Source organism: Suncus etruscus, chromosome 3 (genome assembly GCF_024139225.1).
Source record: "Suncus etruscus isolate mSunEtr1 chromosome 3, mSunEtr1.pri.cur, whole genome shotgun sequence".
In the NCBI taxonomy this organism is placed as follows: Eukaryota; Metazoa; Chordata; class Mammalia; order Eulipotyphla; family Soricidae; genus Suncus; species Suncus etruscus.
Window position 1 is genome coordinate 136474483 of NC_064850.1, and position 19530 is coordinate 136494012.

The window sequence follows — 19530 nt, forward strand, 5'->3', positions numbered from 1 at the left end:
TTGTGGTTACATATAACCCATGTAGTAGAATGTTTAGTTTATTTCTAGATATCGACATACTGCTTCCAAAGTGAATGAACTACTTGATTTTATAGACATCCACCATATGTGTGAGCACTTTTCTATAACTAGCAGCTAATGGATCTGATCAAAGTCTTAAATCCTTGCCAAGTTGCCAAGTTTAAAGAAAAATGGAGGCAGGAGAGATTTAAAAGAGACTAGGGTGTTTGCCTTGCACAAGGCTACACGGTTTTGACCTCTATATCACATGGTCTCTGAATTTTGCCAGTACTGATTTCTGAGCACAGACCATGGAGTAAATGATGAACATCACTGGTTGTGAGGCCCACGGATCAAAACCTGAACCTTTCCCAAATAAAAGCAATAAATCCTATGTCAAAAACTGAGTTTATTTTTCTTGTAAAATTCTTGTAAAGTTGAGCATATTTTGGTTATTTGTTTTCTGATCTGTAAAATCTCTTTTATATCTGTTCATTAATTTTGTTTCAATTTTTATTTAACAATTTTAGAAATTCTTGATATATTTAGTTATACATCTATTTATACATTAATCTTTACATGCACAGATATATTTAATGTATAATTGTATATATAATGCATAATTATATCCTCCAAATGCCATACTTTCATGTTGACTTCTTTGTTTTATTTATTTATTTTGTGTGTGTGTGTGTGGGGGGTCACATCTGACTGCTCACGGATGATTCCTGATGGGATTCAAGGACTCTGCTATGTTTTGCTATAGTTTGTAGTATTTATTTCTTGCCTTAAGAAAGTATTCATTTTGTATGGTTCCCAATATATCATTATACTATTAAGTCTGACACTAGTAGTAACATATTATTTTTGGCTACCAAGTACCATTTAAGTGTGTTTTTCCTTTATTGACCAACCTACCACAGGTTTATTTGTGGTAAAAACTATATATGGCATTTTCTTAGGACTTGTGCGTGGGGGACCATATATGAAGCCAGAAATTAAATCTGGATAAGATGCATGCAAGGCAAGCTCAAATGCTGTACTCTCTCTCTGGCCTTTAATTTATCCCTTTAATGTTTTTTTTCCTAAGTAAAGCTTTTCACTTAAAAATCACTTAATGATCCAGATCTTGTATTGTTTGTTCCAAATTAAAAATGATCTAAAATTAACTTTTTTCTTCTTTAAGTTTCCTTATGTTTTATATTGCATAACTGTATCTTCACTTAAATTCATTTAGTTTTCTTGTATTTTATAAGTGTGTCTTAACTTAAGTTTATATCTGCAATATTTAGAATGTAAGCTCAATTGTTACAGACTTTCCTCTCCTTTACAATTCTTTTTCTTTTCTTTTATTTATTTTTCTTTTTTTGGGGGGTGGGGGTTGGGTCACACCCGGCAGTGCTCAGGGGCTACTCTTGGCTCTGCTCAGAAATCGCTCCTGGCAGGCTTGGGGGACCACATGGGATGCCAGGATTCAAGCTAGGCAAACACCCTTCCTCCAGGCTATCTCTCCAGCCCCACCTTTGCAATTCTTTTTAGCAGCCTCTGGGACCATGTAAACAGGATGCTCTGAAAATCTCCTGAATTCATCCACCACTCACCCTCCCCAGATGCTTTTCTTCTCTTCTGCTCTCTTGCAGTTCTTTTTTTCTCCTTGCGCCTCTGTCGAAGTGCTGTTTTAGGGTCTGTGATCCAGGCTTGGTAAACAAACTGAAGGAGATAGCTTAATTATTTTCTTATTTTTTAATAATATGAACTAAAAAGAAAATGGGCCAACAGGAAACACTTTGATTTTATTTGCTATCACAACACAAATCTAAGACCTCTTCCCATGACCCTCAATATTCTGAGCTCACCTGTGCTTTTTCTTTTAATACTCATATAATAAAAAAGGGAGACAGGTGTTGAAGAATTGTGTCTGACTTGGGGTTATAGACAATAAGAAGATAGTCTGCGTGTTCAAACCACCATCTTACTCAAGTCTCCACATACTTCCATTACTATAATCATTGATTCTCTTGCACTGCACACAAAAATTATTCTGAAAGCCTATTAAGTTAGAGTAAATTTCTCTCATTCCTCACAAATACACTTGAAGTTAAAAATACCACAATATTTTGATTAATTTATTTTGGCAGAATAGTTTTGTACATTTCATATTCTCCCATCTGATTAACAGCTATTACCAGAAACTTGAGAAAGGGCTTGTAGATAAATTAGCATTTTAAGAGAAAATTGCATATAATATAAAGGTTAAAGAATTAATCCGGAATTATATGAAAGGAAAACTGTCAGTTTCCTTTTGCATTTTCAATCAAGGGATGGAAATAGTTGCATCAAAGTATTATGGCAACGATAAGCAATTTTGAACACCCACCCAACAACAGTCAGTCTCAACAAGACATGCAGACTGATCAAAAAGAAAACCTTACTATATGAAGTCAGCCATCTATAACCAGGAAGCCAAGCATGCATGCTCTCATGCACCTATAAACATACATCTCAGGGAAGCTGGGTTTTCTCTTATGATGATAAAGTTAAAGAAACATTTGGTCAGGACTTCTATAAACACAGTTCCATTTTATTCTATACTATTTTTAGATTTCTGAAATCTTTGAAAAATATGGTGTAAGGAAACCAATGGCATTATGATGTCAGTAAAGCTAGAAAGAGTCGACTTTTCCATATGTGCAAAGGTAAGTTTTCATTGATAAAAATTCAAAGCTTAAAAAAATTGACGTAAGTATGAAATCTTAATACGTAGTGAATAATAATAATAAGTAGTGAATCCATGAGGTAAACATTTAATCATATTTTATCCTGAAACATTTTAAAAAGAAGATAAGCTGGAATTTGAAGAGGGACCAAATAAAGAAATTTATAATAAAATTTTAATAATTATTTTAATTGGAAATTTCATGAGGAATCTTTTTAGTACATTAATAAGCACACTAACTGCAACAAAACATCGTTGAAAATATCAGAACTGCTAAACTTCATGTTTATTCACATTTCCTTTAAATGAATACTGAGTTTGAGAAATATTACAGCAGGTAAGGCACTTGCCTTGCACATAGGCAGAGTTCAATCTCTGCCACCACATTGATCCCCCTGAGCCTCAGGCATATTTCCTGGGTGAACAAAAACATGTTGCATCTAGATAATGCAAGAATTCCAAACACAGAAAATAATAAAGGAATATGGTATTAGTTAATGTAATAAGCATACACATTCTTTTCTCCAAAGAAAAATGAAAGAAATGGGAGAGGGAATGAGGAAGAGCTATAGAGTTTAGGGAAAAAATTTTTGCATACTGTAAAAATTTGTTTTAACTATTAAAAGATCCCATATAAGATTCTAAACAGTATGTTCCCATCAATGTCCTTCCTTCCTTCCTTCCTTCCTTCCTTCCTTCCTTCCTTCCTTCCTTCCTTCCTTCCTTCCTTCCTTCCTTCCTTCCTTCCTTCCTTCCTTCCTTCCTTCCTTCCTTCCTTCCTTCCTTCCTTCCTTCCTTCCTTCCTTCGGTTCAGGGGACCATAGGAGATGCCAGGGATTGAACCTAGGTTGGCCATGTGCAAGGCAAAAGCCCTCCCTGCTGTACTGTCATTCTGGCCCCCTCATCAGTTTTTTTTAAATTTTGTTGATATGAGAATTTAGATAATGCAAATAAAGGGAGAGAATTATAGTACAAATTATTATTTGTTAAATCATCTTAATTATTATTTTTCTTTTGAAAATACAAACATTTTACAGTTCTAGGAATATATGAGAGTCAGTTTTGTCTTAGTGTGTTTCTAGAAAACAGTTGATAGTGAAGGAAGAGAAAAAAACACCCCATGACATCACCAGACTGGCCTTATAATGACTATTTCCAGTTTTATCTCAATGACTTTATCTTAAATATTATCATATAAATTGATGGGAATAGATTAATTTTTACTGTAAACTGTTAAAAAGTGCTTATTCTGTAACATAAAAATCTATTGAAGGGAAATGGATACCTCATAAACTTTCCTTTTGATTCAATTAGTCATGAATCAAGCTATCTGTGAGATTTCTTGTTGGAAGCAAGATGAGTATAGTTTCTTTCATGAAAATTCTTAATTTAAATGAAAAGACTCATGGCAATAATAAGAAGAAAATGAATCTAAGGGAATGCCAGCAGTGACTATTAAACAAAAGTGAAAATCTTGACTTTAAAACATGGTAAACAGAGTTCTAGTTTCTGTACCAGGACCAGCATATTGGCTCACCTGGGAGCTTGAGAGAAATACAGTTTAATTAGACCTGCTGAACTTAAATAACCTGCATATAAACAAAGCCCCAGGTTTATAAAAAGGCCTCACTAGGCAAACCCATTGCTTATCACTTCTGAAGGACCTAAAGACTTAAGAATTTACTCTGCCTAACTCAGACTGAATCAGGAGAAACAAATTCTCTAAAATATAAGAATAGTAATGTAGTTCCTTATGCAGGGCTATCAGTAACAAAGCAACTATAAAATGGATGGCTGACTAATTGTCTGTGGGGGTTAGACTCAATGTCAGATAATTTGATGATTAATTTTTAATAGTCGATTCTTCACCACTGTCATTGATGATTTATGAGTGAGGCGCTTGCCAGTGTGCAATAAGGTCCAGGTTGAGGAGGAGCTGAACTGACTTCAGAATAGTGACTGGAAGTTGAGATCCAGATTAGGAAAGATAACTAAAAGGAAGTTAAAAATTAAAAAAAAGAAGTCAAACTAAATTGAATAACTTATTGACTTATTTTCATAAATATACCAGCTCTCTGAGAAAACAGTTATATGCCTTTTACATGTTATTACTGATGCATGCAACCAGATGTGGCCCTTTAAAAACGGGGTGTGACTTAGGCCAAACTACTGGAAGGACAGAATGGAGACAAGACGTATATCTGCATTTTCTCTTTCTATTTTCGACAGACTCTGGGATCAAGGGGGGAAAAACAGAATAAAAGAGAAATTTGGCTTCTTAGAACTCCTTTTGAGAAAGTTTTCCCAATATTTAAAATTTTTATCATTCCTTCATTGCACGATTTATAGAATAGGGAAAATGCAGATGTCTGGCAACAGGATTCTGCTTGTCTAAAGTTCTATGGAGCAGAAGGTCACACACCACACATCAGAAAACATCAAATACCTTTGCAGCTCTGATTAAATATTGAAGAATAGTTTTGGGAAGTTTAATGACAGACTTTGGCAAGGCTAAAATGGCTGATGCAAACTTCCCAATAGCTCTCTACAAAGAAGGACAAAGCAAGAGTCATTAGTAGAAAAAAAAAACCCTGAAGACAAATTATTTAATATATGATAAGTATGATTTTGCCTCTACAATTGCATCATCTAGGTTAAATGAGTCCACCACTGAAGCTAGTATAAAATATTCTCTCCTTAAATATTAGAAATATTAAAAATAGTCAATCATCCTAGGAAATAAAATAATGGTGAATATGATCTCTCCTTTGCTGCACCAGAAGTTACAGCTGGAATTAAAATCTCTGGAATAGAAATAAATTGGTCAAGTTGTTAGTATTTAACAAGCCAGCATATTCATGCATACTACTATAGCCATCAAGAAACACACAGCTAGCACTGGAGCCTGTAAGAAAGCATCAGACAAAGTATTTCCATGAATAACCCAGTTCTTCTATTTCATTAGAAATGGGTGGATATCATCACCTGCTGACATTAGAAGACATCAGTGGCTAACGGATCTTTATTATAAGTCCTGTAGTATAACATAGAAAAAGAAACAGATCTAGTATGTAGCATCCTCAGAAAAAGAAATAATTACCAAACTTTCAGCCTGTGTGACTCTAATGACAAAGCACACTCTTTAACAAGCATTGATTATGATACAAAATAGTGGTGTGTCAGATTCTGAAAAATAAAGGCAGTTAAGATGCAACTGTGGTGAACAGTTTTATTATTTCAATTACTTCTCAAATACTTATCAACACATATAAAACAACAGTTCCTAAGATGTTAAGCATCATTTAAATGCACTTTTGCTTCAACAACTATTTCAAAATAAAGAAATTAGTCCACTAGAGCGATTCAAAGCAAAGCCTCACAGATCTGCCTTGCAACAGAAAAATTAAGCTCACCTAGAAAATGGAAATCCTATTGGAATGCTGCACTTTTATAGCAACAAGAAAGACACTTGCTAAGAGCAAACATGAGGAATAATAATTTCATGCAAACAAGAAATTTCTGGGTCTTGAAATACAGGTGAATGTGTCAGACATTTAGGCCTGAAATCAAGCTCTGTCTAAGAGAAAAATATCTCTTCAACTAGCAGTGAACATAGTTTTCTCAATCTCATAATTACCTGAAAGGCTGACTTTCGTGGAGGTTCCTCATCTTCTTTGTTTAATTCTTCTTCTTCTTCCTCTTCACTATCCGTTTCAAACAAATAATAATCTCCACTCCTGACCACTAAGCAAAAAAAAATATTTATTTATTTCTGGAAAGAGATATAGGATAACAGGGGACTTATTAGTGAAATGCAACACCCCTACCCTCAAGATACACAAATTATACATAAAAGACCATAGTAAGAGATGTTGGTAGGTAGGAAAAAAGAGATAATAAGAGCTCATGGTGCTGGTATTCTTGGGTATAGAGAATATAGCCGTGTCTAAGGCATATAGGAGAACTAGCCACTTCTGTGTTCATCTGGCATTTTCTTCCATCTTCATTGCAAACTGTTCACAGGTGAATCAGATCAATTCTGCAGCAAATGGTTCTGTTACCAAGATGGTCAACGTGACTATAAACTATTATTGTCTTAAAACTGTGTAATTTAATCCTTTAAATAAAGCTTAAGTAAGGCAAAGAATTTTAGGATCAAGATTAAGACTATTGGATAGTCTTAATTTCTTCAGATGTGACAGAGGGACTATAAAATATATATTAAGACATTTAAAGTGTATAATATACATTACATAAGAAATAATAAATATAAAATATGATATGTATATAAAACCATTAAGACACCACCACTACCCCTCAGGCTGTTCTGCACTAGCATGGTCGATGCGAACTGTGTAGTTCAGCACCATTAGGCTTCTGGTCTACTTGGAGCTCCTCAGGTGCTTACTAAAATTTGAGGAGAGCTTACTGACCACAAAACAAAAGGCACAAATAATATGGATTGCTCTTTCCTTATTTGGTACAATTCCCGCAAGAGCACTGGATTATGAGTTGTGACTATGGTTAACTAAATGTCCAGACAAATAAATTTCATCAACAAATCTTTCTCAGTCATGGTTATTTTAAGTCTACTAGAAGAAAGAGGCCTAGCATATATACAAATATATATATATATTTTTTTGCAGAAAAACAAATGAACATTTTCAAGTTATAACTGAGTTCTATAATGCTAAGATATCTTTTGGATGGCATAACATGTCTTTAATTTTCTTGTAGAAGCATACTTTATAAAATAATGGAAATCCTAGGCATGTTTAATAGTTGACTGCTTATTACTAAATACAGTTTAAAGGCTAAGCAATTTTTGTCCATAATTTCAGACATGTCTGAAGCCTCCATCCATGAAGATGCAGAATAAATGAATTGGGCCTTATATCCTTGAACAGAAGCATTGAAGTTTGTAATTTTTTTTCTGAAGAAAGAGCCAGGCCCAGAGTACTAGGTCCAGGCTGAAGAAACAAATGCAATACAACACAAGGTAAGAATAAGCAAGAACAAACCAAAGTTATAGCATTCATTTGATAGTAAAGAAGACCATTAAAGTAATGCTTTCATGAAGCTCAGAGATTTGCAGGAAAGTTTTATGTTCTCTATGTCACATAATTTTGGAAAAAATATATCACAGTTTTAGCATTTTACCCTCATTATAGGCTCTAAATCAATAATAGCTTAAGTTATGTTCAATAATACCTTCTATTACATATGTTTATTTGAACACTATAAGCCCAAACATTTTTCAACTCAAACAGGCTAAATACTGATTTTTATCATAAACAAAAATGAAAACAAACTTAGATGGAATAATAGAACAGCAAATAGGGTGTTTTTATGGCATGTGACTGACCAGATTCAATATTCAATATCCCATATGGTCCCCTCTGGACCACCAGGAATAATTTACTGAGTGCAGAGCTAGGAGTAATCCCTGATCACAGCTGGGTGTGATCCCCAAACCTAAATAAATGAACAAATGTTAAACACCTTACAGTTCTAAAGGTGAGAAGTGGAATTAACATTAAAAGTAAAAATATTCATCTATAAAATATGATTGAAATAAAACAATGAATAGAAGCAGAAACTTGTTTCTTTAATTGTATTGTAAGTAGAATAGCACTGATATGTATATTTGTTCTTTCAGAACCTGTCTCCAGTCTCTGTTGAGACACGTTTTTAATGACTAATACTCAATGACTGAGAATGAAAACAATTTTAAAAATCTCACTGGTTACCAAAAAAAAACAATCTCACTGGCCATTTTCAGGAATGTTGACCTATATTTCAGATACTGAACAATAAAGTGGGGCTTAGTATTAATTTAGGCAGTATTGCATACATACAGAACATATAGCACTTGAATGGAAGGTATCATTGAACAGCAATAATGCAACACATGTGTGTACATAGGTATGGAAGTAAGAGGTATGTGACCTACAACAATATTAAGATGTGGTGAGATTATTAATAATAAGAACAACATTACAGCATTATTATATTATCGATATCTAAGTGGCAAATAAATTGTCAACCTTACACAAGGCAAGTCCGACTATACTTATTATTACACCATGTATATCTAAAAAAATATATATATATTTAAAAGCCTAGTGACTTTAGGTCAGTGTAAGGCTTTTAGTAAAGTGCTTCCAAATCTAAAGATGAGTTTTGAAATTCATCATCATAAAAACAAAACATTTACTCATTCTCCTTCATTCCTTATAAGCTTGTAAAAGGAAATATATTTGATTGAATAAAATATTCAAATAAAAAAATAAATACTATAGTCAGAGTTGGATTCCAGACTATGAATCTCACACATTCCTGCATTATTGCATTGTAGGAATTGTATCAAGGCACATTTAATTTAATAACAGTCTTCAAGAACTTGACAATAATGAGGGTGAAATGAATCAAATGATCAAAATTCAATAACCTTCATAGAAGTTATTTAAGTTATTACCAACTTGTAAGATGCTTATCAAAGACCATATCCAATTCCTTCTAAAATCCATTGTTTAAATGACAAAAAGAAAAACAGCCACAATGATTGCAATGGGAATTTACTCCAGGTGAAAGGACAAAACATTCACTCTGACATGAATCTGAAATGGATAGGTCTCTCTAAACTTGCAAGGTACCCTTTAAAAACAGAAAATAGGCACAGTTTACTTGTGACTTGATAGTAATGGGATATAGTGCATCGCTACAAGATTTTTGACAGTTTTATTGATAATAAATCGAAGAATCACAGTTTTAACTTGAATCTGTCTTGAGACTTACACAGCTTACACAGCAACTGAAACCACTCTCTTTGGAATCCTGGAAGTTTTTTTTTTTCCTTACCATAAAACCACATTCAGTATTTGATTTCAGCTGCATTTTGTTTAGTTAGACTGAGCTCATTTTTATATTTGCTTCATCAAATTGGCTTTCTGACTTTACAAAAATTTTTTCTAGCATGATAGGCCACTCTTTAAATGACACTCAAAAGTAATAGGGCAAAGGATTCTTATTATTTGACTATGTAGAGAATCTCAATCTGTAAAGTCCTTACTATCATTGTACACTGTTAAGGGTCTTGAAGATAGTCCTTGTCTAATTACATTATCTATTAAAATTCAGCAAATAAAAATCAGATACATATAACATAGGAAGTAACTTCCAAAAATTCATAATTACCCAACGTTTTAATGAAGTAAAGGTTGTTAACTAAAAATATAATTTCATATTAGTACTATTGGCAATAGTGTTATTTTCTTTTATAAACAGAACAAATGTAAGATATAGCAACTGAGTTCCATAATTCATAGTTTGTTTATTTGCTTTTTTTATTTGTTTTGGGCCACACCCAATGATGCTCAGGGGTTAGTCCTGGCTATACACTCAGAAATCACTCCTGGCTTGGGGTACAATATAGGATGCTCGGGAGATTGAACCGTGTCTGACCTAGATTAGTGCATGCAAGGCAAAAAAGCCTTACCACTTGCGCCACTCTCTGGCCCCTCTATAATTCATTATGATCAGGAAAGAAACATTAGTTTGATGGGTCATCCCCTTTTGCTTTTCAAAATCTTTCGTGTGTGTGTGTGTGTGTGTGTGTGTGTGTGTGTGTGTGTGTGGCTGTTGAGCTTTGCATTCAGCATGTAATTTTAAATCTTTCTAAAATGGGAGGGTTGTAGTTCGAGAAAGTAAATGCTTCTTGAGTTACCCTCTTCTGTTAAATTGCCAAAAAAAACCCTTGCAAATAAATAAAAATAAAGCTCTTGGAATAAGGGGAGAGGAGACACGCTGGAATCCTTGTGTGTGTCTTACAAAGAGGATCACTGATTTTGAACATAGTTATAAGTCTTAAATCAGAGTCCAAGCTGGACCCACAACTCATTTTTAATAAAGATTCTTAGACATGAAACAAAGTCATATTAGCAGCGTTCTATATCTTAGAATTGGATGTCACCTATTGTGACACTGGATGTCACCTATTGACTACTTCAATTCTTTTTCCCTTTTTAAGCCCTTAAACTGTGTCTGAGCTCGTAAGCCAAGTTGGTATCTCCAACTAGCATGACAATCAGCTGATTTCACTGGAAAATTGCTCACAGGCTTCATAGACCCATTTATATCACAATTTTCCTGCACTTTGACCCCCTATCAAGTCACAAGGATCAAACCATGCATAGGACACATAGGTAATGGGACGTCTGAATTCTGGTCAAGGATATAAGGGTTAGAATTGGTGAAATTGTAAGAGGATCGAGAAAACCTACTGGAAGCATGATCAACCCAAGGCCGCCACCACTGCTTTTTTTTGCCCTTGGCTTTCTGTTTGTCTGCTTCTCCTAAAATAAAATATGTTCAAGTATTAATTCTTATAAAATGAGAAAACAAATGTTGAATACTACTCTTTAACAACTCAATTGTCAAATCTAGATAAATTTCAAAAGTACAACAGAGGTCAGAAAATGAAATAAATGGAATTTGAAAAGTTTCCATGTAGTCCATTTTAGAAGGCATTACCAAGTGCTAATGAACATCATATTACATTGTCACTTTCTAACTAAGCATACAAATATGGAAACCAGGGATTACCTTTCAAAATTTAATTTACAGAAAATAGTATGTTTTATAGAATAATTTAATGTTTTATAGAATAATTTAATAAAAATATGTTTACAAAATGCACACATTCTAATAACCTGAAATTTTTCTTAATGCAGTGTTGGAAAATATAAATAAATGGTGATTAACAAATACTATATACTGGAAACGTTCATTATTTCTGTGCTCCTTTCAAATAATGAAGCATGCAAATATCTATAAAAGAATCTTTTAAATTTAAATCAGTATAATAAAACTGCCATTACATATTACAAATTTATATCACCTGAAATTTCATAGAAACAATAATTTTAAGTACTATTTTCATGGGGACACAAAACATTCATACATATTCATAAATTTGCTTTTGTATAAAATGGACAGAAATAAAAGGCAATAGAAAGTGACATCTAAAATTTCTGTGCTCCTTTCAAATAATGAAGCATGCAAATATCTATAAAAGAATCTTTTAAATTTAAATCAGTATAATAAAACTGCCATTACATATTACAAATTTATATCACCTGAAATTTCATAGAAACAATAATTTTAAGTACTATTTTCATGGGGACACAAAACATTCATACATATTCATAAATTTGCTTTTGTATAAAATGGACAGAAATAAAAGGCAATAGAAAGTGACATCTAAAATTTTTCCATTGAGGAAAAAAATTAAGCAAAATCATGCCTGCTTTTCCCCTCTCAAAAATCTGTCTGTGGAATAGAAGCTAGGCTATGTGTTTTTAAAAGGTGTCTTGAAGAGTAAATACTTAGAAAGTCATGGATTCATTAAAAAGGTATTTAAGAAAATGTAACTCATTTACAATAGGAAAGTAAGACTTGCATAGTTAAAAAAATGTATAAATGATACTGGCTGCAGGAAAACTTGTGATGTTGTAATCCTACTTAATATCATGCTAACAATTAATAGCAGGTTACTTGAGTAAGAAGGAAATATCTTGACGTACTTTCATCATCTTCTTCGGAGAGTTTTTGGATGTCTTGGCCTTCCCCTGATTCCTGGGTCAAGCTCAGCATCCTCTCCTTACCCTTTTTGTATTTTTGTTGCCTGGCCTTGATGCGATCCATCCTGCAAAGTAAAATAGCAGCACCAATGCCAGAAAGAGCCAGGAATATACAGCTATCATGTAGTCGTTTCTCAGGGTTTGCAATTCATGTAGACAGTTAAAACAATAGACCAAGTGGTCAAACATTTGCTTATTAAAACAAATATCTACTTGTTTTAAAAATATACATAATTTTCTACATAGACATTAATCTTAGTAATATGGTCAAAATTAGTTATGGTACAATTTGATATTCGATACTTTGTGTCAATTTATACTTTCTATCATTGCTATCCTGAACACAACATATTTATGAAATAGAAGTTTCTGAAATTTTGTGTTACTAAACAAATGGGTAATGCCACTAAAGTAAATTATATTAACAGGTTTCATTATGTAAAATTAGAAATACATTTTTTTTTTTGTTTTTTGGGTCACACCCAGCAGCGCTCAGGGGTTACTCCTTGCTCCACACTCAGAAATCGCTCCTGGCAGGCTCATGGGACCGTATGGGATGCTGGGATTCGAACCAATGACCTTCTGCATGAAAGGCAAACGCCTTACCTCCATGCTATCTTGCCGGCCCCAGGAATACATTTTAAATGTGAGCATAAATTTATTTTTTCCTATACCTGATTTATATATTTAAAAACAATTGACACCAAATTGTTTCGAATATATGCTAACATAATAAATAAAAGTAATTTTATATTTTTCTAAGTGCATAAAGAACAAGAAATAAAGGAATTTCTTTTTCTTTCTTTCTTTCTTTCTTTCTTTCTTTCTTTCTTTCTTTCTTTCTTTCTTTCTTTCTTTCTTTCTTTCTTTCTTTCTTTCTTTCTTTCTTTTCTTTCTTTCTTTCTTCTTCCTTCCTTCCTTCCTTCCTTCCTTCCATCCTCCCTCCCTCCCATCCCTCCTCCCTCCCTCCCTCCCTCCCTCCCTCCTCCTCCCTCCCTCCCTCCCTCCCTCCCCTCCCTCTTTCTTTCTTTCTTTCTTTCTTTCTTTCATTCTTTTCTTTCTTTCTTTCTTTCTTCTTCTTTCTTTCTTTCTTCTTTCTTTCTTTCTTTCTTTCTTTTTCTTCTCTTCTTTCTTTCTTTCTTTCTTTCTTTCTTTCTTTCTTTCTTTCTTTTTTTTTTGGTTTTTGGGTCACACCCGGCAGCACTCAGGGGTCACTCCTGGCTCCATGCTCAGAAATCACTCCTGGCAGGCTTGAGGGACCATATGGGATGCCGGAATTTGAACCTCCGTCCTTCTGTGTCTAAGGCAAACACCTTAACACTGTGCTATCTCTCTGGCCCCGAAATAAAGGAATTTAACCTAACAAGGTATTTTGCAGAGAACAACTGAGTAGCGAGATTGATATGAAGGACTATAGAATGCCTCTACTTTCTTTGGGCAGTCACTAGGTTATGACTCACTTTGGCTACCAGTTCTAGCACATGATCTCCAGTCACATATAGGGCTATCAATTCTTAGAAATTTATTTTACTATTTATACTCAAAAATATTCTTTACAATTGACCAATCAAAATGGAGTTTTAAAATCTCTTTAATCTGTTTGTTACTTAATGTACCAGAATGTGTAGCTAGAAAAGCATTGAACTGGATATAGGGGAATATGTTTTGTAACTAGAGTGCTGACTTTAGTGGATTTTGTCATCAAAATATCACAGTCCATCAGTTTCTTGCAAAAGACTAGGTTATATTAACCAGTCTTGAATTATACTACATTATATCATCTCTAAAATTCTTCCAAAGCTAGAGGCTCTGCACTTATTCCATGGAACCACAGATGTAAACAGTGAGTGGTACTGAGCAAGATCAGCTTTCATTCATCAAAAAATAAGGTAAAACTGTAAACATCAATTTAAAGACATGCAATTAAAATTTAGAGAAGTTGAATGAGCTGCTCAAACTTCCTGTGTCAATTGCTAAACTCAGTCTTGATATCTGGCCTTATCCCAAACAGCCTACTACTTCCATTCCAGTGGACTTCTATTATAACACTTTCACTTTGAATCTGGCAACTAGCTCACAAACTAGAACACTGAAAGCTAACATGAAGAGATTTTCTGTGGATTAGGCTCCCCAAGAGTTGAGTACGTAAACTAAAATAAATGAAAAGCATAGAGGAGAGCAAAGGAAAGCATCCTTACTGCCTTTTCAGCTGATCCATGGACTTCTTTTCTTCCTCAATTCTTGCCTTGACAGCCTTTACAATTGTGGCTTGGAAAAGCTCAGCCCCTCTGAAAGAAAGTCGCAGACATAGGATAAGCTAGTATTTCTTTCATTGTTACCCACCTTTTCCTGGAAATGATTATTAGTTGACCAAGTTATTTCTTTTAAGTCTTTGACTGGAACCTCCTGATTGGAAATAGGAGACACCAAGGGCTTTGAAAAGTTCTTCTTATTGAACCAATACAGTACAGGGTTCTCTTGGAGGGAATATGTTGCTCTTGGGCCTCAACTATTAGTAAAAAGAAGCAGGTTTAGTTTGTCTAAGATAATAAATGTCCATACCTCTTCAAACCCACTATACAAAATGTTAAGAGTATATAATAATGGTACCTGAGTGTCAAGTCTTATCAATGAGATTTTTCACGCTTTCTTCTTTGACTTTTCTTCTTCTCTCCTTCCTCTCCCTTACACTTTCTTACTTTTCAAGACTTCTGAGTCCCCTTGGATTTCTTCTACCTTTTACTAATTATGTATCTTCAGCTTAGCAAAGTTCAAGTTTGTAGGAACCCAATGGTGACCATGTTGTGAATTTTGAAGATACTGCTTCATGGCATAAAGAGCATGACTGGAAGATTATTTGTTGAGTTCCCCCTGAGCCCATCATACTCCCTGGAAATTCTCATCTATCAGAACTGTTTCAAACTTCTAATAATTTGAGCATAAAATATGCTGTCAAGGGATATCACACTGATTAAATGACCTAACTTCCTACCTCCTAAAGTCACAAGAATAGTTCTTTTAGTTTGTCACCCAGCCAAAAAGAAGTGACATTCTACTATCTTCTATTGCTTCTGCTCAAGTCCCTTTTCCATTCACAGCCTGAGACATTCTTCCTTCCCTTTATTCCTCTCTTTGTGAATTTTCAACACTTTCACTATTGACTCCTGCTTTACACCACTCAAATATGTTCAGTATTAGGAAAAGAACCATTGTATGTCTCAGTTTTCTATGTAAAGTACCTATATCACCTTCTGTACACTGTCCAATATCTTGCAGACATGGGCCAAAAGCCCTTATATTCAGCCTAGCTTTTTTAGGTTATAATATCATCATATGTTTGTTCTGATTCCCACTTGTCAACATTACTAACCCTCTGCTCAATTTTCTGTTTTGTTTTTAAACATCCTCTCTATTGATCTTCTTTGAAACAATCTTCTGCACACACCAAGAAACCATGCTTTCCTGCTTTTCCTTTTTCCCATCTTTTGCAGTTTGCAGTCTTCATTGCAATCTCTTCTTCTGGTCATCTACTTAAAAGTGAATGCTCCCTCGGGTGCATTATTTTCATTCTCCACATTCTCTCACCTGCTCTAATACCATTTCTATAATGAGGAAACTCAAGACTATTAAATGTGTAGGCCAGTCTGCTCAAATGCACACTGGACTTCCCAGTGGACTGAGTTTAATTTGCTCATGAGACCTACATCTCCACAAGTGTAGTCTTTGCTCTTGTCTCCTAACACTACCTCTTAAGTATTTGTTAGCTAATATACCTTAATTCTAACCATTATTCTCCTTTTCCAGCAGAGCAATCACCAAATTGGTTCCTCTGCTTACAGTCCTACTTCTACCCACATTTGTAGCAGAGCAAACTTCTAAAATGTGAATATAATTATGTTATTTCCTTGGTTGAACACCTCACTGTCTTTCTATTATTTCCAGCATTATAGCTTGTGTTATAAGTATGGTTTATAAGGCATCTGATAATATGTTCTCACCATATCGCTCCAATTTATTTCTCATCAGTATCTATTTTCATCTTCAAATTTCTGTTTCAGTCAGTCGGAACTTCTTACAGTTCCTCAGTGAAACTTTTGTGGAATTTCACTTTAGTTATCTCTGTTTCTTTTCTATATCTCTTATTTATCCTTCAGTTTATAGCACAAAATGGAAGAAAACTTGGATTTTGCACTCTGCAGCTGGATTATACCTGATATGATGAGCAGTTTCCCAAAATCATCCTACCATCGTACTGACCAAAGTGTATTATGCTAATTTATATTTTCATTTCAGTCAGGGCAAGCACTCACTTCCTTGTAATAGAGTGGTAAATTGACAAATCAATTAAAAATCGATTAATTAATAAGTGAATGACTCTTCTTGGACATTCCTCTATAATATATATATAATTAATATATATAATAAATATATATAATATATATAATATATATATAATAAATATATAATAAATAATATAATATATATATGCTTATCATGACACAAATTCTCTTTGACAGGCATGAGCCATATTCTAACCAGAGCAGCCTCTCTTTGGAACATTGAGGCATGATTATAATTGTGACAACTGCCAGAAAAGGATACCAATTTAGTAATCTTGGGCATATAAAAATTACATTTAGCAGGAAATATAATAGTTATTATGTACAAGTCAATAAGATTACTATTGGGATAAATGATTACCCCATAGCTCTGAAAATGATGTCCTAAGTATCAGAAAACCAACTTTTATGGAAAATTCTAGGGCCAATATTATACATAAAATGAAGTCATTGTTCATCGTTGTAGGAAGGCCTGGATTACCATATGTCTCTTCAGATTAAATGTAGATTTCCTACTGAGCTTTTAAAAGAAGTTTGGCACTAAATCAGCTTATAACTGGAAATCAACCCATCCTGCAGCATTATTTTTATTTTATGAGCCACATCTCACTATTTCAAGGGTTTACTCCTGGCTCTATGCTCAGCAATCACTCCAAAGTGTGTGCAGGAAACCATACATAGAGTTGGCCACATGCAAAGGCAAACATCTTAAACCTTGTGCTATTCCTTTGAACTATAAATAAATAACATTGAAGTCAACTTTTTAAACTAACATTTTGTTTATCCTTGTAAGGGTATAAAATAAACCCTCGGAACATTGGGGATAAATACATGCATTGACTTAAAACACAGCTGAAAATGATAGATGTATAATTTCATATCATATCATATCATATCTAGTGTTGATCAGATCAAAGTATTTAGCGTCATAGATTTAATAGGAGCTTGAAAAAAAAGGGTCTCTGTCATGGCATGGTAGTTTGAGAGATCACATATGCAGCTATTGATGACTCTTCCATCAGGTATCCCAGTGACATTCTTTTTAATACATTATTATATTTAATATAGGACTTTTCTGTATCCCTACACTACAGAAGAAAGTAAAGAATAAGAAGATAGCAATCTTGTAGTGCCAGTAACCCAGTAGTTCCAGTTACTGGCACTACAAGATCGCTATCTTTTTATTCTTTACTTTCTTCTGTAGTATATATATCTTAAAAATTTTCTGACCAGTAACAACTATGTTTTCTTTACTTTGAGGAGTTTCTTATTAAAACTGAGGTGGGGAGAGGGATTGAAGTATATTTAAAGCAACATGGTCAGTTTTACAGTTTTGATTGAGGCCAGAAGGATTAAAATGCATCATAAAGACAAAATGACCAAGTTTTAATTTTCCAGAATGCCTCAACTTTTTATATAAAGCTTAGATCCATAGACTTTCTCATTGCTTCAATTTTCTGTGTATGTGTGTGTAAAGCAAGATGGTTTTTTATTAAAATTTACTTAGAAAAGAAGTGAGGGGAGAGAAAGAGAAGAGTGCGTGTTCAAGAGAGAATACAGGCTTCTCCAGAGTGGAAAACGGCAAGCAAAGAAACATTGAAACAAACAGAAAGATAAGTGTTCAAGGGAAAGCATGGTCTTGAAGAATAACAAGTCTTGTTTAAATTGCTTTTTATTTTCAAGGCCTTTTCTCAAGCCCTCATGGAATATCTAGCCTGGAGGGGATGCCATATTTCTTAAAGGCTCTACTAGAAAGCACAGAGAGCATTGTGTAAGTACTTTTAGATAGGTTTTTATGAAAAAACTCTGAATCTATATCAAACCTACCTGGATGCTAGAATCTGTGATGCCTTTATATCAGCTACAACATGTAGGAAATAGTAACTCATGAAAACTCTTCTTTGCAGCAGGAGAAAGGCAAAACATATACTGTCCCAAATAATTCCTGCTTCACCACTAGGGAGTTTACAGGATGAGTCAGAATCAGCTATGGCAAAAAGAAAATAAAAAGACTAATAAAACTATAATCCTCTTACAGCATTATTTCATAAGGCTTAGAAAGTCACAGAGGCATTAAGCAACATTCTAATGTACAGGTCCACTTAGGAGTGGATTTATATATAAGCAAAATCACATACTTCAAATACAACATAAGCAATGATTTTTATAATATTGATCACAAAGTGATAATGCGACAAGAGAAGAGTTCTTTGGCATGAAGACTTCCTGAGCATTTCTCACTCTCTTACATAGAAAGAGACCCCTTCTCCCAACACCACACCATACACAGGAATAATATTTATATTTGAGGCTGATTTCAACATTCTTGTATAATACACACCCATTCAGAAATTCAATTCCATGAAAGGGAAACCAATTGAACAGCCAACATGTATATTAGAGATATCACATCTTACCTCAAGTCAGAAAATATAGAATGCTTTGTGACTCTTTTTATTTTATTTCATTTTTTGATTTTGAGCCACACCCAGTGATGCTCAGGAGTTACTCCTGGCTATGTGCTCAGAAATCACTCCTGGCTTGGGGGACCATATGGGGCTCTGGGGGATTGAACCAAGGTCTGTCTTGGATCAGCCGCATGCAAAGCATGCGCCATTGCTCTGGCCCCTGCTTTTTTATTCTTGGCAGAGAATAACCTTGGTTGAGAGCCACAGCAAAAAAGAGCATCAAGTACAAGTTGTCCCATTGAGGCACCATGGAGGACTAAGTAATGTTTGAGGCCTAGTGCAAGAGGCAGAGTGTGAAACTTTGACTCTGTCCCTGTCAGTTTAACACCCCAGAAATTCTGCTGCTCCTCCTAGCTGTTTTCTTG

General features: G+C 34.2%; 1 protein-coding gene across 2 annotated transcripts in view; it reads right to left on the reverse strand.

The window, feature by feature from the left end:
• PIEZO2 (piezo type mechanosensitive ion channel component 2) overlaps window positions 1-19530 on the reverse strand; it is a 441513-nt gene that overhangs the window by 58383 nt on the left and 363600 nt on the right. Inside the window, exons 30-36 of one of the 2 annotated variants that reach the window (XM_049769936.1) lie at window positions 18525-18684; window positions 14556-14645; window positions 12301-12422; window positions 10999-11070; window positions 6354-6460; window positions 5163-5261; window positions 1602-1710 (exon numbers count right to left, since the gene is read on the reverse strand). In XM_049769936.1, coding sequence (XP_049625893.1) covers window positions 1602-1710; window positions 5163-5261; window positions 6354-6460; window positions 10999-11070; window positions 12301-12422; window positions 14556-14645; window positions 18525-18684 — 759 coding nt within the window. The remainder of the gene's footprint in view (window positions 1-1601; window positions 1711-5162; window positions 5262-6353; window positions 6461-10998; window positions 11071-12300; window positions 12423-14555; window positions 14646-18524; window positions 18685-19530) is intronic. The other variant, XM_049769937.1, reaches the window with a different exon arrangement.